Below are 24,729 nucleotides of genomic sequence, written 5' to 3'. Positions count from 1 at the left end.
GATTAAAATGAAAAGTCTACCATCATTTACTCCTTCATTTACTCCAAACTTGAGTTTCTTTCTTTCGTTGAGCACAAAGGAAGATATTCTGAAGAATGCTGGGAAAAAACAGCCATTGATTTCAATAGTATTTTTTGTTTCTACTATGGATGTCATTGGCTCTTTTTTCCAAAATTCTTCAGTAGTTTATGGTTTTGTGTTCAACAAAAGAAAGCAAATCATAACAGTTCAGCACCACTTGACTGAGAGTAATTGGTGACACACACAAAAATTATTATTTTTGCTGCTTTTTTTTTAAACACAAAATTCCTAACAATTTTTTATAGGGACAACGTAATTGTTTCACGTTTAATTTACTTTAATATGTAAACTTAACTTGCAAATAAGTGAACTTAATTTTTGTTCACACAACATGAAGAAATTGATGGAACCCAGCTTTTTCATTCATTAATTTTCCTTCGTTTTAGTCCTTTATTTAACAGGGGTCGCCACAGCAGAATGAACCGCCAACTACTCCAGCATATGTTTTATGCAGCGGATGCCCTTCCAGCCGCAACCCAGTACTGCGAAACACCCATACACTCTCCCATTCACACACACACTCACACACTACGGCCAATTTTTGCTTACCCAACTCACCTATAGCGCATGTCTTTGGTTCCCCCAGGTGCTCTGGTTTCCTCCACAGTCCAAAGACATGCGTAATAAGTGAACTGGATAACCTAAACTGGCCTGTAGTGTATGAGAGTGAGTGTGAATGTGACAATGTATGGGTATTTCAAAGTACTGGCTCACGGCTGAAAGGGCATCCGCTGCGTAAAACATATGACGGAATAGTGGGCGGTTCATCACCCTGTGGCAATCCATGATAAATAAGGGACTAAGGCGAATGAATGAATGCATTTGTAAGTATTTTGGGAATATGAGACAGTTCATGTGTGTATACCTCTCAGTATTATACTCTGAGCTAAGTTCCACTAGACTGCTCTTGAAGTTGAACTCTAGTTGTGCCAGTCGACTCTTATGAATCTCTAACAGACAGTCCACGTTGTGCAGATGTGAACTGCGCTTCAGCTCCGACTGAAGCTCCCTCTCTGACAAATCAACCTGCAAACTCTGGAAAACACACACACACACAAACACACGCACCCACACACACACGCACACACACAACCACACGTTTAATGTTTTTAGACATACTTTTATATTATATATGTCTAAAAATCATATATTATATTATATTATATTATATTATATTATATGATATTATATATCAGACTTGTATAGTTTATATCATAGGTGTCAAAGCCAGTTCCTGGAGGGCCGCAGCTCTGCACAGTTAAGTTCCAACTCTGCTTCAACACTTTTCTGTAGGTTGCAAACAAGCCTGAAGGACTTAGTTCGGTGTTAGTTCAGCTGTGGCCCTCAAGGATCTGGCTTTGACGCCTGTGGTTTATATTAAATGCATTTCGTTTGCAAATAAAGTGGTCACCCTAATGATGTTGTCTTTGTAGTCCAGGACTCTCTCGAAGGTCTGCGAGAGGACTGACATGTCATTGCGCAGCTCTGCTATCTTTGTCTGCGTCAAAACAGCTCGCCATTGCTGACGCAGCTTGTGGAGGTTCAGTACAGTGTTCTTCTCTTCTTTCTGCAGTTTATCCTATAAAAACAAGAGTGGAAATCCCTTAAGCCTTATAAGCCTTAAACAGCTTGTGTTAATTAGTGCTAAGTACATATTTAAAAAACTAAACATTTCTGATGTTTATGCAGTACAACAAAAATGTGGGACGTAATCGGGTTTTCAAGCATCAAAACTATAAAACATTTAAACTGATTTCAAAACCCAACTGTTGGTTTAAAAGTGTCATTTACATTTCATTGAAAACTACACAACATTGGGTTTGTCTAGATTTGACTCAATGTTGGTTTACAAAAACCCATGCTCCTCAAACACACTGATTATCACACACCTTGAGGAAGTGTGTGAGCATGTCCTCTTTTCTCTTGGCGATTTCCTCCTCCGCTTGAGCCTTTTGCTGCATGTACAGGAGTCTCTCCTCCTCCGTCAACCCGGCCAGTTTTCCACCGGCCTTCTTCCCTGCTTTTTTAGGCATGTTTGCAGAATTTCGGAGATTTCAGAATTCCTGAGAAGAGAAAATTCATTGTGTAACTACACAAAATCAGAACCATATACCGAGCCATCAACAGGATTATTATGATTACGTTATCATCCAGAGAAGATGTTTGATTCCAGAGCCTGGGATATTGAAGCCAATTTCCAATATTCATTCATTCATTTTCCTTGGGGTTAGTCCTTTTATTGATCAGGGGTCACCACAGCGGAATGAAGCGCCAAGTTATTTAGCGTATGTTTTACACAGCGAATGCCCTTTCAGCTGCAACCCAGTGCTGGGAAACACCCATACTCACTCAATCTCACACACATACACAATGGCCAATTTAGTTTATTCAGTTCACCGACAGCACTTGTCTTTGGACTGTGGGGTAAACCGGAGCAAAAGAAGAAACTCACAAGAACACAGGGTGAACATGCAAACTCCACATAGAAATGTTAGCTGGCCCAACCAGGACTCGAACCAGCAACCTTCCTGCTGTAAGGGGAGCCACCGTTTCACCCACAAAATTTCAATATGAAATACAAAAAAAGCTATTCTATTTTCCCTCACAAACCTGAGAAATAAATTAAAATTGAGACATATCCTGTCAAAATATCAAGATAGTTACAAACTAACAGTTCTGAGAAAAAAAAGTTACAATTAAAATTTATAAAGGATTAACGTTACAAGAAAATAAAAATTAAAACTTTACACACATCATGCTTCAGAAATAAATGAGCTTTACCAGCTCAAACAACTATAACGTTGTTATATAATGTTACACTCAGTCTAAAATACTAAGTTAGTTAACGTAACGTTAGTTATTAAAGCTTACGTTAACGTTTTTTACTGTCAAACACTGTTTTAATGCAGATTTTCGCAAAACATTTCCGTTTATTAAGCTGCAGAAATAAAAACAAGATGCAAAAACAAGTCGAATTGTAATCTTTTTGTACACTAACGTACTGGTTGGTTAGATTAAAACAGTTTAAGGGCTGCTATTATTATTCAGCATCGCCTTACCGCTGATGTCCACTGCTCTGGCTTGTTTCTGTTGACTGTTTCCTAGCAACCACTACAGGCTGCACAAACCACTTGTTTCCGGTGGGAAACACAGGTCTTTTTATTTCGTCTTTTTTAATAGTTAATGACATATACAACGACACATATATGGTATACATAATGACATTAATACATTACAACTACCAAAATAAACTAAGGCACAAAATGCAAAAAATAAAACATCGTCATTAATGGTTGTGAGCGGCAGAGGGAGCTGTGGCTTTAATTTTGACAGACTTGATTTAGCATTTAACACTATTATTATTCTTGGGAAGTTCTTTTTACATAAGTACAGATTCTTGAGAATCCCTCTAAAATGTGATGTATTTCACAAGGAACTATGTCACTTAAACGAATGAAGAAAAATGCCTGAATTGTCTGTTATTTAATAAAGCACCCTGAACTTGCTAAAAACCCCTAGTTGTTGTTGTCGTTTTCTTTCTTTCTTATGATGCTTGTCTGTAGGCTGATTAAGGAAGTTTGTATTACTGTATGTACAAGGCCATTTATAGTGATTAAAAAAGGAACTTTTACCATTGTTGTATGTATTTGATAGTAATTAGTATAATATGAAACACAAAAAATTAACAATAGAAGAGCAAAACGAATTGATTAGCCTATATTTACACTCACAGAGTGAACTTGAACTGTTGTATTTTTGTTGTATCTAAAAAGGTTGTTATTGAGGTGTTTCTGTATTTTCAACACATTTCTAAACCTAATATTTTTAATAACCAATTTCTAACACTTTCTTTTGTCTTTGCGATCATGAAAGTAAATAATATTTTCATAGATATTTTAAGACATTATTCAGCTTAAAGTGACATTTAAAAGTTTAACTAGGTTCATTAGGCAAGTTAGGATAATTAGGCAAGTTATTGTGGTTTGTTATCAGATATAGCTTAAGATATATATAGCTATATATGGATAAACAAGATATAGCTTAAGGCTAATATTAGGACTATTGACATTAAAATGTTTTTAAAAAATTAAAAACGGCTTTTGTTCTAGCCAAAATAAAACCAATCAGACTTTCTCTAGAAGAAAAAATATTATAGAAAATACTGTTAAAAATTCCCGACTCTGTTAAACATCATTGGGGAAATATTTAATAAAGAAAAATCACATGAGGGCCAAAAAATTAACTTCTGTACATACAAAAATGATTATTAATATATAAAAAAATATTGTAAAATATACAAAAACAACAATAAATAATCAAATTGCATAATCTTAATTGCTTATTCTCAAATATTAATGTTTTATAGCAACACAAAAAGTTTATGTAATTAAATATAATCTTCTATCTACAGTAAAAACATTAAAAGCAGTTGCATCCCTAGAGCTTAATCATTCTGTTATTAATGATTTGTTATCTTTATGCTTACATAAAACACAAGCTGTGGATAAATTACCCATGATCTTTGTAACCTGTTGTCATTGCTGATTATAGACAGACAATATACCACTGGCTTATGTGTTTTTTATGTTGTAATATTCATTTGCATTGCTTCACTTATACAAGTAAATAATATGAGGGTGTGCTAAAAGTATTCATTAACTTAATCAGGTCACTGTTATACATTTGTGCTTATGGGATTAGTATTATTTTGACAAAAATGTCAGCACTGTGACGAGCCTCTTACACAAATACACATGTAGATATGATGGAGACAGAATGTAAATAATTCTGATCTAGAGTCATTTTTAGAGCTGGTAAGTGGGAGAGACACTTGGAGAGCTCATTCACAGATGACAAATGGGAAACAAGATGTGAGAAAGCCCAGATTTTCTCTATCAATAGTCGTCATAAACTCATCCAGTTTAATATAAAACAAGTAACTCCGGATTGCACTCATTTAAAAGCTCCTACCCAAAGCTTTGTCTTATGTAAAGCAGATAAAGAGACTCTCCTACATATGCTGTGGTCTTGCGCTGACTTTGAAGAATATTGGAAAGAGGTCTTAGATTTTATTGCCATAGTTGTAGGTACTATTGTGCCTAGAGAGCCTAGACTTACCCTCTTAGGGGACTACTTGATCAACAAAGCGTTAATCTGAGATTTGTCAACTACTAGCAGCCATAAAACGCATTACTCTGAGATGGAAAGATTTCAAACCACCGTCCATGTGGATTAAAGAAGTGTCATCTTAGTCAGTTGAAGTCAGAATTATTAGCCCCCCTGAATTATTAGCCATTTATTTTTTCTCCAATTTCTTTTTAACGGAGAGCAGATTTTGTCAACACATTTCTAAACATAATAGTTTTAATAACTTATCTCTAATATCTGATTTATTTTATCTTTGCCATGATGACAGTAAATAATATTTTACTCGATATTTTTCAAGACACTTCTATACAGCTTAATGTGACATTTAAAGGCTTCGCTGGGTTAATTGGGTTAACTAAGCAGGTTAGGGTAATGAGGCAAGTTATTGTATAACGATGGTTATCAAGATTAAAAAATTATCTTAGAGGAGCTAATAATTTTGTCCTTAAAATGGTGTTTAAAAAATTAAAAACTGCTTTTATTCTAGGCAAAATAAAACAAGTAAGACTTTCTCTAGAAGAAAAAATATTATCAGACATACTGTGAACATTTCCTTGCTCTGTTAAACATAATTTGGGAAATATTTAAAAAAGAAAAAAAATCTGGGGTTGAATAATTCTGACTTCAACTGTGAAAAAAAAAATTGTGTTTCGTCTGAAAAAGCGACAAGATTTGTTTGTTAAATGCTAGGGCAGCTTCATTTCTTGGGTATAACAGGACAGAATGCTTTGATAAAGCATTTTAAATGAATTGTTTAATTTTATTCATGGTTTATTTATGGCACTATGCATGGGCTGAAGGTTTGGTGCATGTATAGGGCACTATATGTGGGCATGAATGATCCATTTAGATGATACTTTGTTGCACTTTGTGTTTAACTTGGAAAAACCCAATAAACATAATGTTCAAATAAATATAGATACATTTTCAGAGAATTAAAGTAAAAAAAGCATTTTATATGCAATTAAATTGATTATTAATAATTAATACACTGTAAAAAAATGCTGGGTTCCACACAATTCATTCAAGTTTTCTCAACACAAATTGATTAAGTTAACGTAACAAATTTAAGCAGATTGAATATAAAACCATTAAGTTGTCCCCAAAAAAATCTCAAGAATTGTGTTGATTCAGCTCATTTTAATTAAGTAGTTTGAACAAGCAGCAAAATATACATATTTTGAGTGCATAATCAATTGAATCTTCACTTTGTCTTGAATTTAAACAGCAATAGGATTAGTGCTGCAATTTAACTAATCACGTAAACTACTGTAAAGACACTTCCCATCAGGAGCTTGTTCTGCTTTTATTGTTTTTTTTTTTTATCAGGTCTTTTTCTTCACTGAAAAAAAAACATGTCTGCAAAATTGTTGCGAACAATTTATATCTGTTGAAGGTTAAAAAACTAATTAAATGTAGTAAATTAGGCCCAAATAAATTGTTTACAACCACTTCACTTAAAAAAAAAGTAAATCCTAGAAATCACCTTTGATTTTTTTTTCAGTGTTAGATCGCCTCTTACAGTTTCCTAAAGACTGACTTTTTGTTTCTCATCATTACTCCTGGTTAAAAGAGACCAATGATCTGTTTAAGCTCTTGATTCAGCTGAAGCTCTGTTGACTGTCATCTAAACAGATTGTTTTCCACTTCTGTAATTCTGCCACTTGCTGTCTATTGTTCTAAAGTATATCATATAACACATTTATCTGGTCTCGGCTTTAATTGGTTTGTCAGAAGAACATGTTATTTTGACGACAATACATTTTAAAATAGTTCCTTCTGTAATTTTTACAAACCTTTGATTATTATTAGTTTAATCCGCAAACATTATATTTGTAATGTGACACCAAAAAAAAAGAAGAAATGTGTATATCAAAATATTAGCTCATACAACGTGTTTGAACTTGTTGTAAATAAATATAATTGTAGATTTAAAAACCTGTTACTTGAATAACTGTTTTAGATAACCAGGGTAAAAATAAATGATATATATTCTTTGTTTTACAATTTGTTTACAAATTGGTTATATACAGTTATGTTTGACAGAGCAAGGAAATGTTCACCGTGTGATAATATTTTTTTTCTTCTGGAGAAAGTCTCGGCTTGAATAAAAGCAGTTCTTAATTTTTTAAAAACCATTTTAAGGTCAAAATTACTAGCCCCTTTAAGCTATATATTTTTTCAATAGTCTACAGAGCAAACCATTCTTATACAATAACTAGCCTAATTACCTTGCCTAGTTAACCTAATTAACCTAGTTAAGCCTTTAAATGTCACTTTAAGCTGTATAAAAGTGTCTTGAATAATTAAACATACGTAAAACAGAAATTGGGGAAAATAAACAGGGGGGCTAATAATTCAATAGGTTTGATAATTCTGACTTCAACTGTATATCTGAACACTGAAAGACGATAATGTATGCAATTATGAAAACTTAAATGGTTTGTAATTGTAAAACGAAGGATAATTTACTTCATATGTATAAAACAGATAATTGTGCGCAGCAAATATTGCAAAAAAAAAAAATACATGTATTAAAATCTAAAATATGATTTAAAGCTTCCCAGTGATGGGTTGCTGCTGGAAGGGCATCCACTGTGTAAAACATCTGCTGGATAAGTTGCCGGTTCATTCCGCTGTGGCAAACCCAGATTAATAAAGGGACTAAGCCGAAAAGAAAATGAATAAATTAATGATTTAAAGCAGGGGTGCCCAAACATTTTCGTATGAAGGGCCAAAATCCAAATATCATAGAGAGCCATGGGCCGAAAATAAATATATCAAACCATATTACATTAAAGTTGCCATGTGTAATTTTCTAACTAATTTCATAATATTTATAAATAACTAGAAAACATTACTTTGAATCGTAATAAGTAATGCAGTATAACTTTAATCATAACGTATTGCAGTAAAAACACTCGCATTTATAAGACAGAGTTGAATTCTGTATACAGTACACTAGTCAACCAGAATCTGCCCTTGTCTTGATTCACTCACCCAATTCTCTGCACTGTCCTCTATTTGTCGGGTGACAGTATGTAATTTAACCTAAATATGACTAATTTTAACCATCTAAATTAAAACATTTAATTTCAGTTAGCTTTTAACATTAAAACCAACCAATAAAAGGTTACATAAAATTTAAAATGTCTTTTAACCATTCCCATTATTCTACCTCTCTTCTCAGATGGGATGGTCGGCCAAAATCAAAGTTACCATGGGCCAACTAGTTTGGGCATCTCGGATTTAAAAGTGTAGGCATAGCCATTTAAAAAGTTTTGTTGTTTTAGGTTGTTAAACTGAAGTTTGTAGCATAAAGAGTATACATCAGGGGTGGCCAACCCTGTTCCTGGAGATCTACCTTCCTGCAGATTTCAGTTGCAACCCATATCAAACACACTTGAACCAATTAATTAGGACCTGAACACCTCGTGATAATTACAGGCAGGTGTGTTTGATATGGGTTGTAACTGAAATCAGCAGGAAGGTAGATCTCCAGGAACAGGGTTGGCCACCCCTGGTATACATAATATGTCGTCCAATATTAAATACTGTAAATTAATTGGTTAGCATGTAAACAAGAGCCACCAAAATGCCCATATAATCGAATACAATGCAAAAGACATTAAAGATTGAAACGCTTTCCACAAATATTTTACACATTTATTTCTTTTTGACAAATGCAAAACTTCAAACAAGTGCACGTGACCTTGTACCACATGAACAGCGTGGCCCTTTAAACTCCACTCATATCGTTGCAGCATATGCCAGGTAAGGTTCATGCTGAGCTTTGGTCATTCCTGGTAAAAGTACATAAGATGAGGGAACGGCAGGTCCAGAGCCCGGCCAGCCCAGGCAGTTATAGGGCAGCATGTGACCTGGACTCCCCGCAGACGGGTGAGCGTGGGGCGCACCGGCCAGAACCCCCATCCCGGGAAACGCGGGGAGTCCGCTGGGATACCCGAGCACGGAATAATGCGGGAAAGGTGCAGGAGGTAATTCCGATATTTTAGAGTTCAGGTCGAGAAAAGGATAGGGGTTTGCGGACAGATGGTGGCTGAAAAACACCCGAGTAGCAGCGGCGGCGACAGACGTTTTCTCCGCGCTCAAAGAGTCCGAGAGCGCGTCCCCGGACAGGCGCGCGCTCTTCAGCGGGTCCCCCTCACCCAGATTATACGTGACATTAAAATGATACCTGTCTTTTTTGATCAAGTTTTTGGGCTTTCGCCGCGGTCTGTATTTGTAATCCGGGTGCTCCTTCATGTGGACGGCTCGGAGTCGTTTGGCCTCGTCAATGAAAGGTCTTTTCTCAGAGTCTGACAGGAGTTTCCATTCGCCTCCGAGGCGCTTGCTGATCTCCGAGTTGTGCATCTTCGGGTTGTCCAGAGCCATCTTCCGCCTCTGAACTCTCGACCACACCATAAAAGCGTTCATGGGGCGCTTAACATGATCCATGGGCTTTGCCATTTCTTGATACTTTGGTGCTCCTTTTTCAGTTCAGTCCAACAGTTCCTTTGACGCCCTGCTCAGTCAGACCTGGCCCTGTTACCTTTGTAACATGGCATCCAAATCTGAGCCTGCGTCTAAAAATAAGTTTCACTGTAAATGTCTTACTAAAATGCCATCAGACAGTGGTCTCTTAACGCAGTCCCGATAGCTGGAGTTGTCATCCATGCACGCGCGGAGTGCTTCAGAGTTTGTGAAGTGACCTGGCTTTAAATGCTCATCACTGCTCGGATTTGTGCCGCCTGCGCTCGAGTTTTGAATCAAGTGGGCGTGTCACTTCTGCACGAGATTTATGACAGCACTGAGGGTGGGTCTTGTGAAATTTAAATACACAATGGACTACACCGTTGGGACAGGTTTGTAGTTTGAAGACGTTTTTCTGGTAATTAGTTTAATGTACAGTCAAATAATTACATGTCATTAGAAATAGACAAGTTTACAATTATTAAGCTTCAGTTTCCAGTTCCAAACAATATAGGCTAATAATATGAAACAAATGTTATACAGATCAAAGCTATTATAGCCAATTTTAAAAATGCAATTCTTTGAGCATTTGCTCAACTAGATTATCTATCAGAAATGTATGCATTTCTGATGGAAGAATGACCACGTTCAAAAATAGGATTCTCTAATTTAATGTTTAGACGGGACCCAAAAATGCTTTTTTTTTTTTTTTTTTGCATTTTGGAACTCATTTTCAGCAACATTGTAAAAAATATCTGTTAATTAACAGTTCCCCTATTTTGTGTTTTCCGTTTATTCATGCTGTTAATTGCATTATGAGATGTTGATCTCTGCTCTGTCGACTTTTGATGTTGAAAATTCAACTCTACAATTTAACAAAGAGACTTTTATTGACAAATTCATTCATTCATTTTCTTGTCGGCTTAGTCCCTTTATTAATCTGGGGTCGCCACAGTGGAATGAACCGCCAACTTCTCCAGCACGTTTTTGCGACCTTCTTGCTGTGAGGCAACAGCACTACCTATTTCACTTTTTCGCCCTTGTTGGCATTTTAGTAGTCTGAAATAACATGTATAAGAAATAATATAGGCTATAAATAAATAGAAAATATACTGGCAGTTTATAACAACAAGGTTTTTGCAGCATAATATACAACACCAACCCAGACAATATATCACTTTAAACTATTAAAAATGTTCATAAAAGTCACTTTTTCCAACATTTTAAGGTTAAAATTTGCCATGAAGTAAGATAAAGGTCTCATAAAAGCATAAATAACAAAAAATAAAACTATAAATCACAAAATACAGATAACAGTTTATTTACCGATATTTTTTAATAGTGTACAAGATGTTCATTTTTATTTGTTTAATGTATCCAGCATATGTTTTACGCAGCGGATGCCCTTCTAGTTGTAGCTCATCACTGGGGAACACTTCCATTCACACACTTACACTACGGACAATTTTAGCCTACCCAATTTATAGCGCATGTCTTTTGACTTGTGGGGGAAACCAGAGCACCCGGAGGAAACCCACAGCAACACAGGGAGAACATGCAAACTCCACAAAGAAATGTCAACTGATCAAGCTGAGGCTCGAACCAACTTTCTTAAAGACGAAGATATTGAGATGAGAAAAGTCTGGTTATTTATAGTGAGTTAAGCATCGTCTGATAGGATAATTAGTCATTAGCTAAAGTTGGAACAGCTGTGAACAATCATAAGCATGTGATCCTCTCAAAATTTGTTTATAAATAAACTTCACTTAAAGAAATGGCTAAAAGCAAATCAAGTTTGCAATTATCTGTAATTCTTTTCTCTAACTGTTTATTAATGTCTTATTATATGTTTTTATCTTTTTGCTGTATGTAACTTTACAGTTATTGGATGTGTGATAACGTGTTTTTTGATTTCAGGTTGCCTTTTAAAATCTGGCAGGGGGCAACAGATGAAAATTAGCCCTTGTAGCTAACTGGCTTATTTACAGTTTTACTATTGATTAATGAGCATTGTCCCTGTTCAATAAAATAAATAAATCTGAAACATGCATTTTTTTTTCTCTCTAACTAACAGTTTTTTATAACAAAACTGTTAAAGCTGTAAATTCAATTGGGCTGAGCACAAGGACAATGACAGGGTTTGTACATTTGTAAAATGTTTTTCATAAAGAAAACAAAATCTGAAAACCACATGAATAACATTCCTTTACAGCTTACAGAAATCATCCATCAGGCCATTTAAGACATTTTTGGGATGAAATACTTTTTATTTACTGTATTTATGTTTTTATTTCAGGGACAGATTATGGGCCCTATCATACACCCGGTGCAATGTGGCGCAAGGCGCAACGCAATTGTTATTTGCTACTTTCAGCTCGGCGCAAAAGTCGTTTTGAGGTGTTGGGCCACGCTGTTTAAATAGCAAATGCATTTGCGCTCATACGTGCGCCCATAGGCGTTCTGGTCTAAAAAAGATGGTGTGTTTTGACGTGTTGCTGGCACGTTGCTATTTTGAGAATCTATAATAGTCTGTTCTTTAGACCAGAACAAAGCCGGTCTATTGTCTGGCGCAGAGTGCGTCTGGCTTACACAGTTTAATACACACAAGATGTAGAGCAATACGCAAATATCTTTACACATGAAAAATATTTAAAATATTAAGGATATATATAGGATATAAAGGATTTAAATATTACAAAACTTAATATTTTCTAGCCTACATGAATTTAAAACCCACTTACCTTCATGCCTTCTTCATCTCTAGAGGCTTTTTCAGTTCATTCAATTTGCTTTTGTATAATGTTATTATTATTAGCAGTATAATTTATTATATGCATATTTATATTTGTTTAATTAAAAACAAGCTTAGATTTCTCCACCTGTCAGGTTTTAGACCATATGGGGCACAGCATGTGTTTTAGGATATAACTCTGATTTTTTTGACCACACTTCGTTATTATTGTTCATTTATTCGTTTGCTGGAAATTAGAACTGAATTTAGAAACAGTTTTGAAACAAATCTTTAAACTTAACAAACGAAATTAATAATTTATAGACTAATGGATGTCTGTACGTAAAGGTTTCCCTATCCACGAGAGCGAAAGTGAAACTAGATTATGAGATGCCTTATCTCTCATTCTCAGGCAGTAGATGCTCTGTTTAACTGTTTTCTTTCTAGAGTAAAACTCAGTGTTTCCACTTACACTTACTTTACATCATGTAAATAGCAAATGCCCTTATGGTGCGACGCAGCTGGCTCTTAAAGGTAATCGGAGATGAGACTCTGATTGGGTTATTCTCAAAACACACCTATAACTCATTAAGAAAATAAACTCAACACTTTAAGACCATGCACCACGGCGCAAAGCAGATTTTTCCATCCTTAAATTAGCAAAAGTGGATTCTGACACACCCTGAAAGCGTTTGCGCCCTGCGTTTTGCGCATGGACCGTCAAAATACAGCCCAATGTATGTTTCTGGTAGAATGTCCCCTACGCTTCAAACCTGTTATCAAAAAGTTTCTAATCATTTAAACAATATATAAAAATATTTTAAGCTCATTCATGCGTTTACGTGTTGTAATATAATTGTTAGCAACATTGAAAACATCAAACTTCAGTTGCATGAATGTCTTTGAAAATGTCTCTGACCTACATAAATAAGTATTCAGTGGTATAAAAGTTGCCACTTTTGTTTTAGCAACGAGACAGCTGCCACTACATTTCACACCTATTTAACATTGTATCCACAACCGCAGGTCTGATGTGTTTCTCTGTCACTATGTGATTATAATGCATTCTGTTCAATAATAAATGGCAGCTAGAAAAACAAAGTGCTTATTATTAAGACAAGCAGGTGGAAATTCTATCTCTCTTTTGTTTCTCCGATGTCTTTCTTTGAATGCGCGTATAATCACTTTGATCTTCCCTTAGTGTACTATCTGCAAATACGTAAACACCTATATAGTTATATAAACTACTTATATGTTGCTGTAATAAAGTAAAACAGATTGATTTGATTGTGCTTCTTAAAAATTACATTGTCTTAGAACAAAATTATGGTAATGTTATAGTATTAGCATAGTAGAACAGTACTTTAAATTGCATAAATATTTCAAAATTAATAAAAAAATAGTGGTATTAAACTAATTAAATGCATTCATTGTATTTGGCCAGCAGATTACAAGTCAAAACAGTAGCAAACATAAATAATTAATTTGCATAAATGAATAATTGTGCTTATTCCAAAGACTAGAAAGTCCCTAAAGGGTTGCCATGGTAAGAAATGGACAGCATTACAATGCATGATTATGAGATCATGTGACAACAGTAAACAACACTTCTGTTTAGAATGTGTATTGTGTATGTAGGCTTGCATAAATTTCATTAACCCTGTGATATATTTTGTCCACTTAAGAGCAATAAGCATACTATTTTTTACATGCTATACACTACCTGACAAAAGTCTTGTCGTTGATCTCAGTTGTTAAGCAACAAATAATAACTTGACTTCTAGTTGATCGTTTGGAAAAGTGGCAGAAGGTTGATTTATGTTAAATGAATCATCTGTTGAACTGCATCCCAATCATCACAAATACTGCAGAAGACCTATTGGAACCAGCATGGACCCAAGATTCTGACAATAATCAGTCAAGTTTGGTGAAGAAAAAAATCATGGTTTGGGGTTACATTCAGTATAGGGGCATGCAAGAGATCTGCAGAGTGGATGGCAACATCAACAGCCTGAGGTGTCAAGACATTTGTGCTGCCCATTTTATTACAAACCACAGGAGAGGGCAAATTCTTCAGCAGGATAGCGCTCCTCCTCATACTTCAGCCTCTACTACATCACAGTTCTTGAATGCAAAGAAGGTCAAGGTGCTCCAGGATTGGCCAGCCCAGTCACCAGACATGAACATTATTGAGTATGTCAGGGGTAAAATGGAGGAGGCATTGAAGATGAATCCAAAGAATCCTGATGAACTCTGGGAGTCCTGCAGGATGCTTTCTTTGCCATTCCAGATGACTTTATTAATATGTTATTTGAGTCATGCAGAGATGTACGGATGCAGTCCTCCAAGGTCATGGGATACATACACAATATTTATTCTCTTCCACTGCACCATGACTTTATATTCTACACTGTACAATATTTCTGTTAAGACTTTTGTCTAAGCAAAGTCAGACGTTACTGTCCTAATTAAATAATTAAATCAAGACATGATCATATTTTATTTTAGTAAAATAAGTGTAATCTAGAGGCCTTTGCCTTTCATATAAGCCACTTCTGATACCAAATGATCAACTAGAAGTCAAGTTATTATTTGTTGTTCCTAAAACTTGGATAGGCGACAAGACTTTTGTCCGGTAGTGTTGCTATTTTTTATACATATTCTTAAAACAAATGCTCTAAAAGCAAGTTTTCACAAAAAAAAGTCACTTTTAGAGAATTTTTTTTCATATTCACAATCTGAAAAACGGTTTTCCAATTATGCAAAACTCTTTTGAGTAATTTCAAAGTTTTCATGGATGTTAAAGTTCTTCATCAAGCCATCAGCGTCACTAGAGAACTGTTATTTTTAAGAGCGCAAAAATGAATGTATTAATTCAGAGTTAAACCAATCTGTTGATCAACAGGAAGTGATAAGATCCTTTTTGTGATTGTTGATATGGAGCTTCACACCCTGAGAACTAGGAGGTGTCAGTCATGAGTCAGGACCACACCAGAACAATATGCTCCGGAGTAATTAAAGGAACAAATGAGTCCTAAAACCGGCTCTGTGTTTAGCCTCCCTTTATTCTCCTGAAAACATCTCGGAACGCATCTTGGAATCGCATGAGTGCCCCCGGTTATCTCTCAAAGAGAAGCTTATTTAGCAGAAAGCAAAAGAAGGGCCTTTGGAGAGAGCGGAAGAAAAGAACAATGCGTTAAAAGAAGAAATCCTTTAATTTTGCAGCTAGAAGAAGGGCCATTGTACGTCCAAGCTTTGCTCTGCCTTCGGTACTTTATCTCCTCTGCGCTTTGACAAAACCACCAAAAGCTTTAAGTGCTTTAAACATTTGTGTGTGGTGCTGAAAGGATCAGCTGTTTAACAATGCTGAAGACATTTAACTCCCCTGAAGAGAGCAGAATTGTCACAATATTGATGAACTGTATATTTACAATGCCTAAAGAATCGTAGGAAGCGCACATGAGGTTGTGAATAAGAATTGGAAAAACCCAGTAAATTTTTGCAAACCATTTTTAAAAGCCATTTCAAAAGAAACTGCTCACAGAAAACTTGAGTAGCTTTCTGACATCCCATGAAGTGAATATAAAAAGAAAAAGCTAATTAAAATACGAATTAGATTTCTAATAACCAATATTACATTTTTAGAGTGGCTGTCTGTATTATTGGTAACCTAGGAACTAACAGTAAACAAGGGAAGGATAATGGAGATGCCTGATTAGTTCAGTGTGGTGTAGCTATTTTAGAGTTCATGCCTGTTCATCTCCTATTACTCGCATTAACAATTTTTCACACACATCCAAAACCACCTCGAGCCAGCATAAATTTGTTTTGCCAATAAACAGATTTTGATTAGATAATTGCCATTTCCATGATTTTCTTACTTTAAAATATACTTTAACCAACACAATCTCATGGACATTTGTAACTGTTCAATTTAGTGGCTATTATACTATGAATGTGTACAATCTCTTTTGGTAGTCTCAAATTTAGTACAATTTGCTCATCCTCAATGATGGTTGGGTTTAGAGGCGGGGTTTGGTGCCACGCCTCCTTTTTAAAATTGTACATTTTTGTATGAATGCACTTTTTACAACAAATTAAAATGCAAACTAGATGCATTTCCAATATTCAAAATCCAGTTTTTAGAGTGGCTATCTGTATTGATAAACTAGCAACCAACCGTAAACAAGGCAAGCATTAAGGAGATGGCTGATTAGTTCTGTGTGGTGTAATGTTTGCTGTTTTATTCTGCAAATACCTTCCATCTCCCATTATTTGCATTAACAATTTTTTACACATGCCCAAAACCACTTTGAGACAGCATAAAACAGTTTGCAAACAAATAGATTTTTATTAGATACTTGGCATATTCATTATTCTCATACTTCAAAATCTGTTTTAACCAACACAATCTCATGACAATTCATAACTTTTTGATTTAGTGGCTAATTCGTATAAATTTGTACAATCTCATTCGTACAATTTAGAACGATTTGCTCATCTACAATGATGGTTGGGTTTAGGGGTAGTTTTTGGTGCCACATACTTTTTAAAATTGTACATTTTTGTATGAATGCACTCGTATGAATTTGTACGAATTAGCCACTAAACTGACAAAACGTAAAATAGTTACGTTTCCTCGTGAGATCAGGCTGGCTTTAATGCAGGTTGATGGAAACCCAGCTAGTATCGAGCATGACATTTTTACATTTAATTTAATTGTAGAATATGCTCCGATAATGTTTCATTTACTTTTAATTGCTTTTTTACAGTTTAGTAACAGTGCAAATTACATCTAATTTGTATTAAAATTCAATCTATTCTGCGGCAACTGAAATGTAATTTTCAATTCCTTAAAACTATTGAGTCATAAAATAGTTTCAATCCACAATGTATTTTGGTATGCTGCATAAAAAGAGTGGACGAAAAAAGCAAGTCGAGGTTATTGAAACATGTAATGAATATTTTCAAATTAAAGAAGAAAAAAGCAACTCAAAATACAAATTAGATGCATTTCCAATATTCAAAATCAAGTTTTTAGAGTGGTTGTCTGTAGTATTGGTAACCTAGCAACCAACCGTAAAAGAGGGCAAGCATTAAGGAGATGGCTGATTAGTTCTATGTGGTGTAATGTTGGCTATTTTAGAGTTTATTCGGCAAATACCTTTCCATCTCCCATTATTTGCATTAACAATTTTTCACACACGCCCAAAACCACAAAGAGATTTCTGTTAGATAATTGCCATTTCCATTATTCTCATACTTCAAAATCTGTTTTAACCAACACAATCTCACAACAATTCGTAACTTTTTGATTTAGTGGCTAATTTGTACAATCTCATTCGTACAATTTAGTATAATTTGCTCATCCCCCAACGATGGTTGGGTTTAAGGGCAGGGTTTGGTGCCAAGCTTCCTTTTAAAATTGTACATTTATGTATGAATAAATTCGTAAGAATTAGTTTGAATTAGCCACTAAACTGACAAAACATAAAATAGTTGCGTGAGATCAGGCTGGCTTTAACGCAGGTTGATGGAAACCCAGCTAGTATCAAACATGACATTTTTACATTTTATTTAATTGTAAAAAATACTGCGATAATTTGTTTTATTTAATTTGAATTGATTTTTATTACAGTTTAGTTACAGTGCAAATTACATCTACATTAAATGTAATAAAATTTCGGCAACTAAAATGAAATTTTCAATTTCATAAAACAATCCAGAGTCATCCCACGCGTAAAATTATGTTTCAATCCATATATTAAACTGTATTTTGTTATACTGCATAAAAGGAGTGGATGGAAAAAGCAAGTCGAGCTTATAGAAACACCAAAATGATGTCACCATTTGCTCACCCTCCCCTTACTTCTAACCTGTTTGAGTTTGTTTATTATGATGAACACAAGAGATGATATTTGGAGGAATGTTGGAAACTGGTAAATATTGCCATCCATAGTATTTTGTTTTGTTAGATGGTAAAGCTTATCATTTTCTAAATATATTTTTTACTCATCAGAAAATCATAAAAGTTTGAGAGTAAACAAATTGTGAGTATATTTAAATTTTGGGTTGAACTATCCCTTTGAGTCACATTTAATAGCACAAAATCTCTATGAACCTCTATAGTATAGAAATATTTCTGAATAATGGTCTTAATGTGGGCTCAGATTCTAGTGCTCTTAGCACTTTACTCCTGCTGGATCTTGGCTTTGCATTTGACACAGTTAGTCATGAGACACTTTTCTCATGACTTTCAGCAATTGGAATTTATGGTACAATACGATAGACAACAGTTGGTTGTATGTAGCTGCATAAATCTTCCACATTATCTCTCAGTTCTGGTGCACCCCAGGGTTCTGTTCTGAGTGCTCTTCTTTTCATCACCTATATGTAACCACATGGACAAATAATTAGATGGTATGGGTTCAGTTTTAATAACAAAAAGTCTAAAATAACAATGCATCCTTTTTATAAATGGTGTATAAAAACAGACACAATTGATTTATATTTACACCATAAAAAGGCAAGGATTACCTATAATATCTTGTATAAAATTCATTAATATACAACAGAAATAGGATTTCTCCTCAATAGACCAAGTGATTGGATAGATGGACTACCTAACAGACCAGTCCCTTCGATCATCATCTTGTTGTTTCAATCATTCTGAAATACTTGAGCCAAAGTTTGTCTTTAAAATTCTTAGGCAAAGATTATTACAGAAAGATCACCTGGACTACAATTCTGTCACTTAACAAACTACAAGTCCCATCATACACTTTGTACACACACCTGTTCCGGCGTCCCGTTGATTACACACACACAAACACTGCTGGGAGCTGCTCAAGGACTGATTACTAGGACTATTTATACAGCACAGACACTCACATCAGGGCTGAGTCTTGTTAACTGTTTTGTGACATGATGCGTTTTCCATTGCCTTGCCTCACCGTGTTTTGCCCCTTTGCCTTGTGCTATCGTTTTGATTCATTGCTGCCTGTACCAAACATTCGCCTGTTCCTCACTGTCCAATAATGGTTTACATTTATTGAGAACTGAAAATGAAGAACGAAGATGTTTAGTGGTATTAAGACTCTTGGGAGGACCCCGAAAATATGTTCAATAACAAAACACACAGTAATTGCATACTGCACAACATTTTACTGTTTGCACAGGAACTGCAACCAGCATTAAAGAGACCACACTGTACAAATAATAGAGACCTGTTAGAGTGCCTTTAAGTGTCTAATAGCTTGCGGTTTTATTCATTTTGTTTAGTCTAATTTATTAGCAGCTGTTACAGCGTTGGTTGCTTGGTAGCAGACCTGACAATTGACAGGATTGTTGAACTTTATGACACAATTTACGATCTCCCAACTATGATTTTGTAAGACAAGAATCAGAAATCAAAAAAGATTTGCTTTTGGAATACAAATTGGCAACAAAAATCCAAATTTAACGCATATTTTAAGTTAAGCCCTAAGATAGGAAACTTTTTAGCAATACGCCCACAGAAGTGTAACTCATTCATTATGGTTTGCTGAAACGTCCATGTCTATTAATAACAATTTGAACCAGTTTCCCATGAAATGACAATTTTATGCTCTTGAACACACAAGACAGACACAATGCAAGATCCTCAAACTATTATTTAAATTCACAACAAGGCTTTTCTATAGTCCCAGCAGGCACACAACATCATAGAACGTTAATATTAGGTTAGATATAGGCTGTGATGTCAGATGACCAAAATTGTATGTCTAGAAAAGTGTCTAAGGACAACGTTATTTTGACGTCCAATGATGACATGGTTTCCGCTGCATTCATTCTTCCAAGGCGAGGCACCATGCCAAAATTCATCCAGCCACAGCTACATTACAGCTTCTCATTCAAAACATTTTATTTTTTTAATAGCAGGGCAGGCCCGGATTGGCTAATCGGGAGGACCGGGAGAATTCCCGGTGGGCCGGACGATTTTTTGGCTCCAGAATCTGTTGCTCTCAGCGGTCACACTTTTTAAATTAATTTATTTATTTACTTGACCACAGTCTTCTTATTCATTATTTTACCGCAGCTCTGCTCTTTTTATCTATGGGCAAGATGCAGCCTGCAGGTTAATGATGATATAAGTCAGATTAGTCACCTTTCACTGTACAGCTGTTGTAGTCCAGTGGTTAGCACGTTAGGTTACAACGCTACTGACCTGGGTTTGATCCTCGTCTGAGTAATTTTTTTTTTCATTTTTATTGTTAAGACATATAATACTGTTAAGGTTGTTGAATATTTGAAGTTCTAAAGCAGCTGTTTTTTTCAAAAAAAGACGTGATAGTGTAATTAGAAAAGACCTTATTTTAATATAGTCAGTCGGTAACTGAGGTGGGCCGGTCTGAGGCTTGAAACTCCAGGGCTGAAAAGGAGTCCCACTCCGGCCCTGTAGCAGGGGATAATCGCAGCAAAACGTATTAAAGGGTAAGTGAATTATAACAGCGCAAACTTTTCTGTAACCGTAGTAGTGCTGTGCGTCATATGTTTAACCCTTTAAGGTGACGTGCTGACTGACTGACATGTGTGTGATGCGTGAGGCCAGCAAACACAACGTATATCGGTTTTACTTTACTTCAGGACTCATTAATGCTACTTTGTAGGTCTGTTAGAGACATTCATAAATATTCCTAGCAAATTTAATAAATGTTTGAGACATACTCGCTACATAAATGCACTAAATCGCACTTCAGCAGTGTTTATTTGAGAGCGCACAAGAAGATCTGCGCACTCTTGAAGCAGCTTATATTTGAGGGGATATGCAAGAAGGTTTGTGCAGGAGCAGAGGAAATCGGCGTGCAAGCAAAGATATTCGCATGCTCGTAGGCTATTACATAAATGCGATCTCGAATTCTAATACTGCGCTCAGGACTTTTGTCATTGAAATAACGCCACAGGTAGCTGGTAGATTTGTGTAAAAAAGCCTGCTGCCACAGCTGGAAAAAATTCTTGAGGAAACACTGCATGATGTTGATATCTTGTTAATTTTAGCTTGTGTTTGGAAAGTGACCAAAATCCAACGTCGATCCGACATCTTAAACCAACATCATATTGACGTCAAATACTGACATTTATTTGTCAGGTCTAGCAACCAAAATCCAACGTCTAGACGTCACAGTGGTAACGTCAACACAACGTCAAGCTGTAACATCATTAGATGTTGATATTTGGTTGATTTTAGGTTAGACGTTGGACATTGAAGTCAGCCTGATGTTGAGTTCTGATGTCAACTCGATTTTCATTTCCAAACAAAATGTAACATCATGTTGACCTCCTGTGCCTGCTGGGGTTAGATCAATTCAATTAAAATGTCAAGAACATGCAGTGTCCTTAAAGATGTCATGCATAATCTATATCATAATTTTTCACAAGCTCATTTTAAACTAAACTGCTTTTCAATTGATCAGAGATTACGTGTGGGAAAATGCCAATAAAACTCCCGCAAATAAACAAACCAGAAGACACAAAATGTCGCTTTTTACAATGGAGGGGCGACTGCGCTGCCTGATTGTATCCCTGGTCATAGTATACTATATAGTTTCAATACATATCTTTAGACAGATGATACATTTCGACAATGAAGCGTGGCTGAGGCTGGAAAACAACGTTTTAATTCATTGCATGGCAAGTCACTTCAGGAGGAGGCGTGAATTAATTTAGCTAAACTGTGTCATGGTCATCTTCCGAAAATATTACCAACAATCCATCAAGTAATGTTTTTCCCTCTCTCTCTGTTTAAAATTGCAGGTAAAGCGCTGTCAACAAATATTTTTCCTTCACCACACCCCATATGATGGGACAGTGCACTGGACTACGGCAGCTGGATTAGTTTAAAAAAAAAAAATCGCAGTACTTTTTGCGGTTGGTCTGTTTCAGTTCTGATCATGTTCTCACCACAAACCAACCAATCCAGGGTGTGTTTAAAAGAGTACCAAGAACACCTCTTCAAGGAGGTCTCAGTAGATTTTTTGATCAGCTTTTGGTGCGCACTTGAGTATGATTGCTACATTCATACCTGCCCAAACGAACCGCACCAAGAGGGAAAACGAACTCTAGTGCAATTCCACCGAACTAAATAAAGCAGGTGTAAAAACACCCTTAGTTTTTTACCCAGACATTTAAAAAGAACATATTTTAGAGCAGTAATCACAATACCAAGAAACCGTGATTTTTTTTTTTATCCAAATTTATCATACCATCAGAAACTTAAACCAGCCCATGCCTAGTCAAGAATGTGCAAACATTGTTGCAAACTATTTCCAATGAAAAGTAGCTAAAGCCTGCCCGAAAAGTAGCTAAATGTTGCCAGATTACGTCACACAATAATTTGCATATCAGTGACATCATCGTGTAATATCCGATAAGCGTAAGGCCGTCATGTCTCTACTCTCTGAGGCGCAGTGTTTCATATTATATTAAAACATTACATCCAGATGCACAATAAATAGGTTCTTATTAACATATTACTTTGCGTGATGATGTCTTTGCGTAATCGCAACTCAAAACCACATCTTTATGTAGCATACAAAATAATTCATGTTTTCTCATATTGACTGGGCATCTCAGCAAAAGCATTATTTGAAATATGTCCACTTAGATTTGTATGAAAAACAGAATTGACTATTTGTAAAATACAAAAACTTTTTGATAAGATTTTTTATTTATTTTTAAATATCACACTGATAATGAACAGTTACATCCTTTTAAACAATCACAGCTTGTGTACTCTTTTTAACACATTTGTGAAAGTGACAACAATTATATTAGAACTACTATTATATTAGATTATATTATACTATTATATAAGAATTACTATTAGAATTTATTGCTTCTTAAATTGCCAACAATTTTACATATTAACAAACATCAGTAAATTAACAGTTATGAAAAACAATCTGAGCTAGCAATTTACTCTACTGAGTAAAGCCTGCAGCCACTGCTCTTTTGAGTCACCTTTTAAAACTTGCTAAAGGTAGCCAAGTGAATGTTAAATATTGCTAAATTTGTTGCTACAGTAGCTCATTCATTTATTTTCTTGTCGGCTTAGTCCCTTTATTAATCCGGGGTCGCCACAGCGGAATGAACCGCCAACTTATCCAGCAAGTTTTTACGCAGCTGATGCCCTTCCAGCCGCAACCCATCTCTGGGAAACATCCACACACTACGGACAATTTAGCCTACCCAAATCACCTGTACCGCATGTCTTTGGACTGTGGGGGAAACCGGAGCACCCGGAGGAAACCCACGCGTAGGCAGGGAGAATATGCAAACTCCACACAGAAACGCCAACTGAGCCGAGGTTCGATCCAGCGACCTTCTTGCTGTGAGGCGACAGCACTACCTACTGCGCCACTGCCTCGCCCTGCTACAGTAGCTGCTTTTTGAAAAAAAAGTTGCTAGGGTTGTATGAAAAGTTGCTAAATCTAGCAACAAAATTGCTAAGCTGGCAACACTGTGTGCAAAATCCTCTAAGATGTAATAGTTGTTCTCTAAATTAATTGATTCACAAACTATTAATATTACTAGCTAAATTCATAACTTTGCATGGAAGCAAAGACCATTGTGAGGGATGTAAGCAAAAACAATGCTCTTTCCTGTTTTACATTTTTAATTTCTATAGCTTCCAAAAATCCAAAAAGAGCCACATATTGAAAAATAATGTTATGACAGCTGTTTCAACATGAAGTTATGATTGAATTGCTTCTTGTTACAGGTATGAAATAGTTCGACAACAAGCAGGAAATGTTCATGGGCCAATGAGATGACCAAACTGAAATGGTCTACAGTTAGATCATTGAAATTAATTCTCTCAAAGTGTCAAGAACATGCAAAGTCCTTCAAGATGACATGCAGTATCGGCCACCCAGCGCTTGACGTGTTTTGGCCCGCCATTACAGGGGTCTTGGGTCTTTTCAAGCGCTGCAGCGTCGAGCACACAGGCCTCCCATGAGGAACCCCGAATCCAGCTGACATCACAAGCTGTTTTGTTGGCTGTCCTTTGTAGGCCGTAATGAATCCAGTGAATGTGAAAGGAGATAAAAGGACAGCTCCAGTGAGAGTGAAGGATGGTCACACTGTGTGGCTAATGTTCTGAAGGCCTTCACTGCGGAGAATGGGAACAATGGGAGCAAATGGCAGGACAATGACCAGTGTTTTTGTCCACTCAATTTGTCTGAGGTCCTTCAAGCTAATCACATTCACTCAGAGTCATTTGAAGGTTTTGTTGCAAAGAGAAACTGCTGAGAGTTTGG

At 35.8% G+C, this 24,729-nt stretch overlaps 2 protein-coding genes across 7 annotated transcripts in view; both read right to left on the bottom strand.

Annotated features, from left to right (window-relative positions):
- The window catches only part of drc2 (dynein regulatory complex subunit 2), a 33,376-nt gene that overhangs the window by 4,155 nt on the left and 4,492 nt on the right, over positions 1–24,729 (bottom strand). Inside the window, exons 1-4 of one of the 6 annotated variants that reach the window (XM_005165699.5) lie at positions 3,141–3,184; positions 1,971–2,144; positions 1,493–1,660; positions 947–1,116 (exon numbers count right to left, since the gene is read on the bottom strand). In XM_005165699.5, coding sequence (XP_005165756.1) covers positions 947–1,116; positions 1,493–1,660; positions 1,971–2,114 — 482 coding nt within the window. In that variant the 5' untranslated portion in view covers positions 2,115–2,144; positions 3,141–3,184. 6 annotated transcript variants of the gene reach the window in all.
- sox21a (SRY-box transcription factor 21a) lies at positions 8,874–9,944 on the bottom strand. Its single transcript, NM_131286.1, is given in 1 exon segment — positions 8,874–9,944. A coding segment is annotated over 1 exon segment (720 nt). The 5' UTR covers positions 9,700–9,944; the 3' UTR covers positions 8,874–8,979.

Source organism: Danio rerio, chromosome 6 (genome assembly GCF_049306965.1).
Source record: "Danio rerio strain Tuebingen ecotype United States chromosome 6, GRCz12tu, whole genome shotgun sequence".
Taxonomy (NCBI): domain Eukaryota; kingdom Metazoa; phylum Chordata; class Actinopteri; order Cypriniformes; family Danionidae; genus Danio; species Danio rerio.
This window is presented reverse-complemented; position numbering and strand designations above follow the sequence as displayed.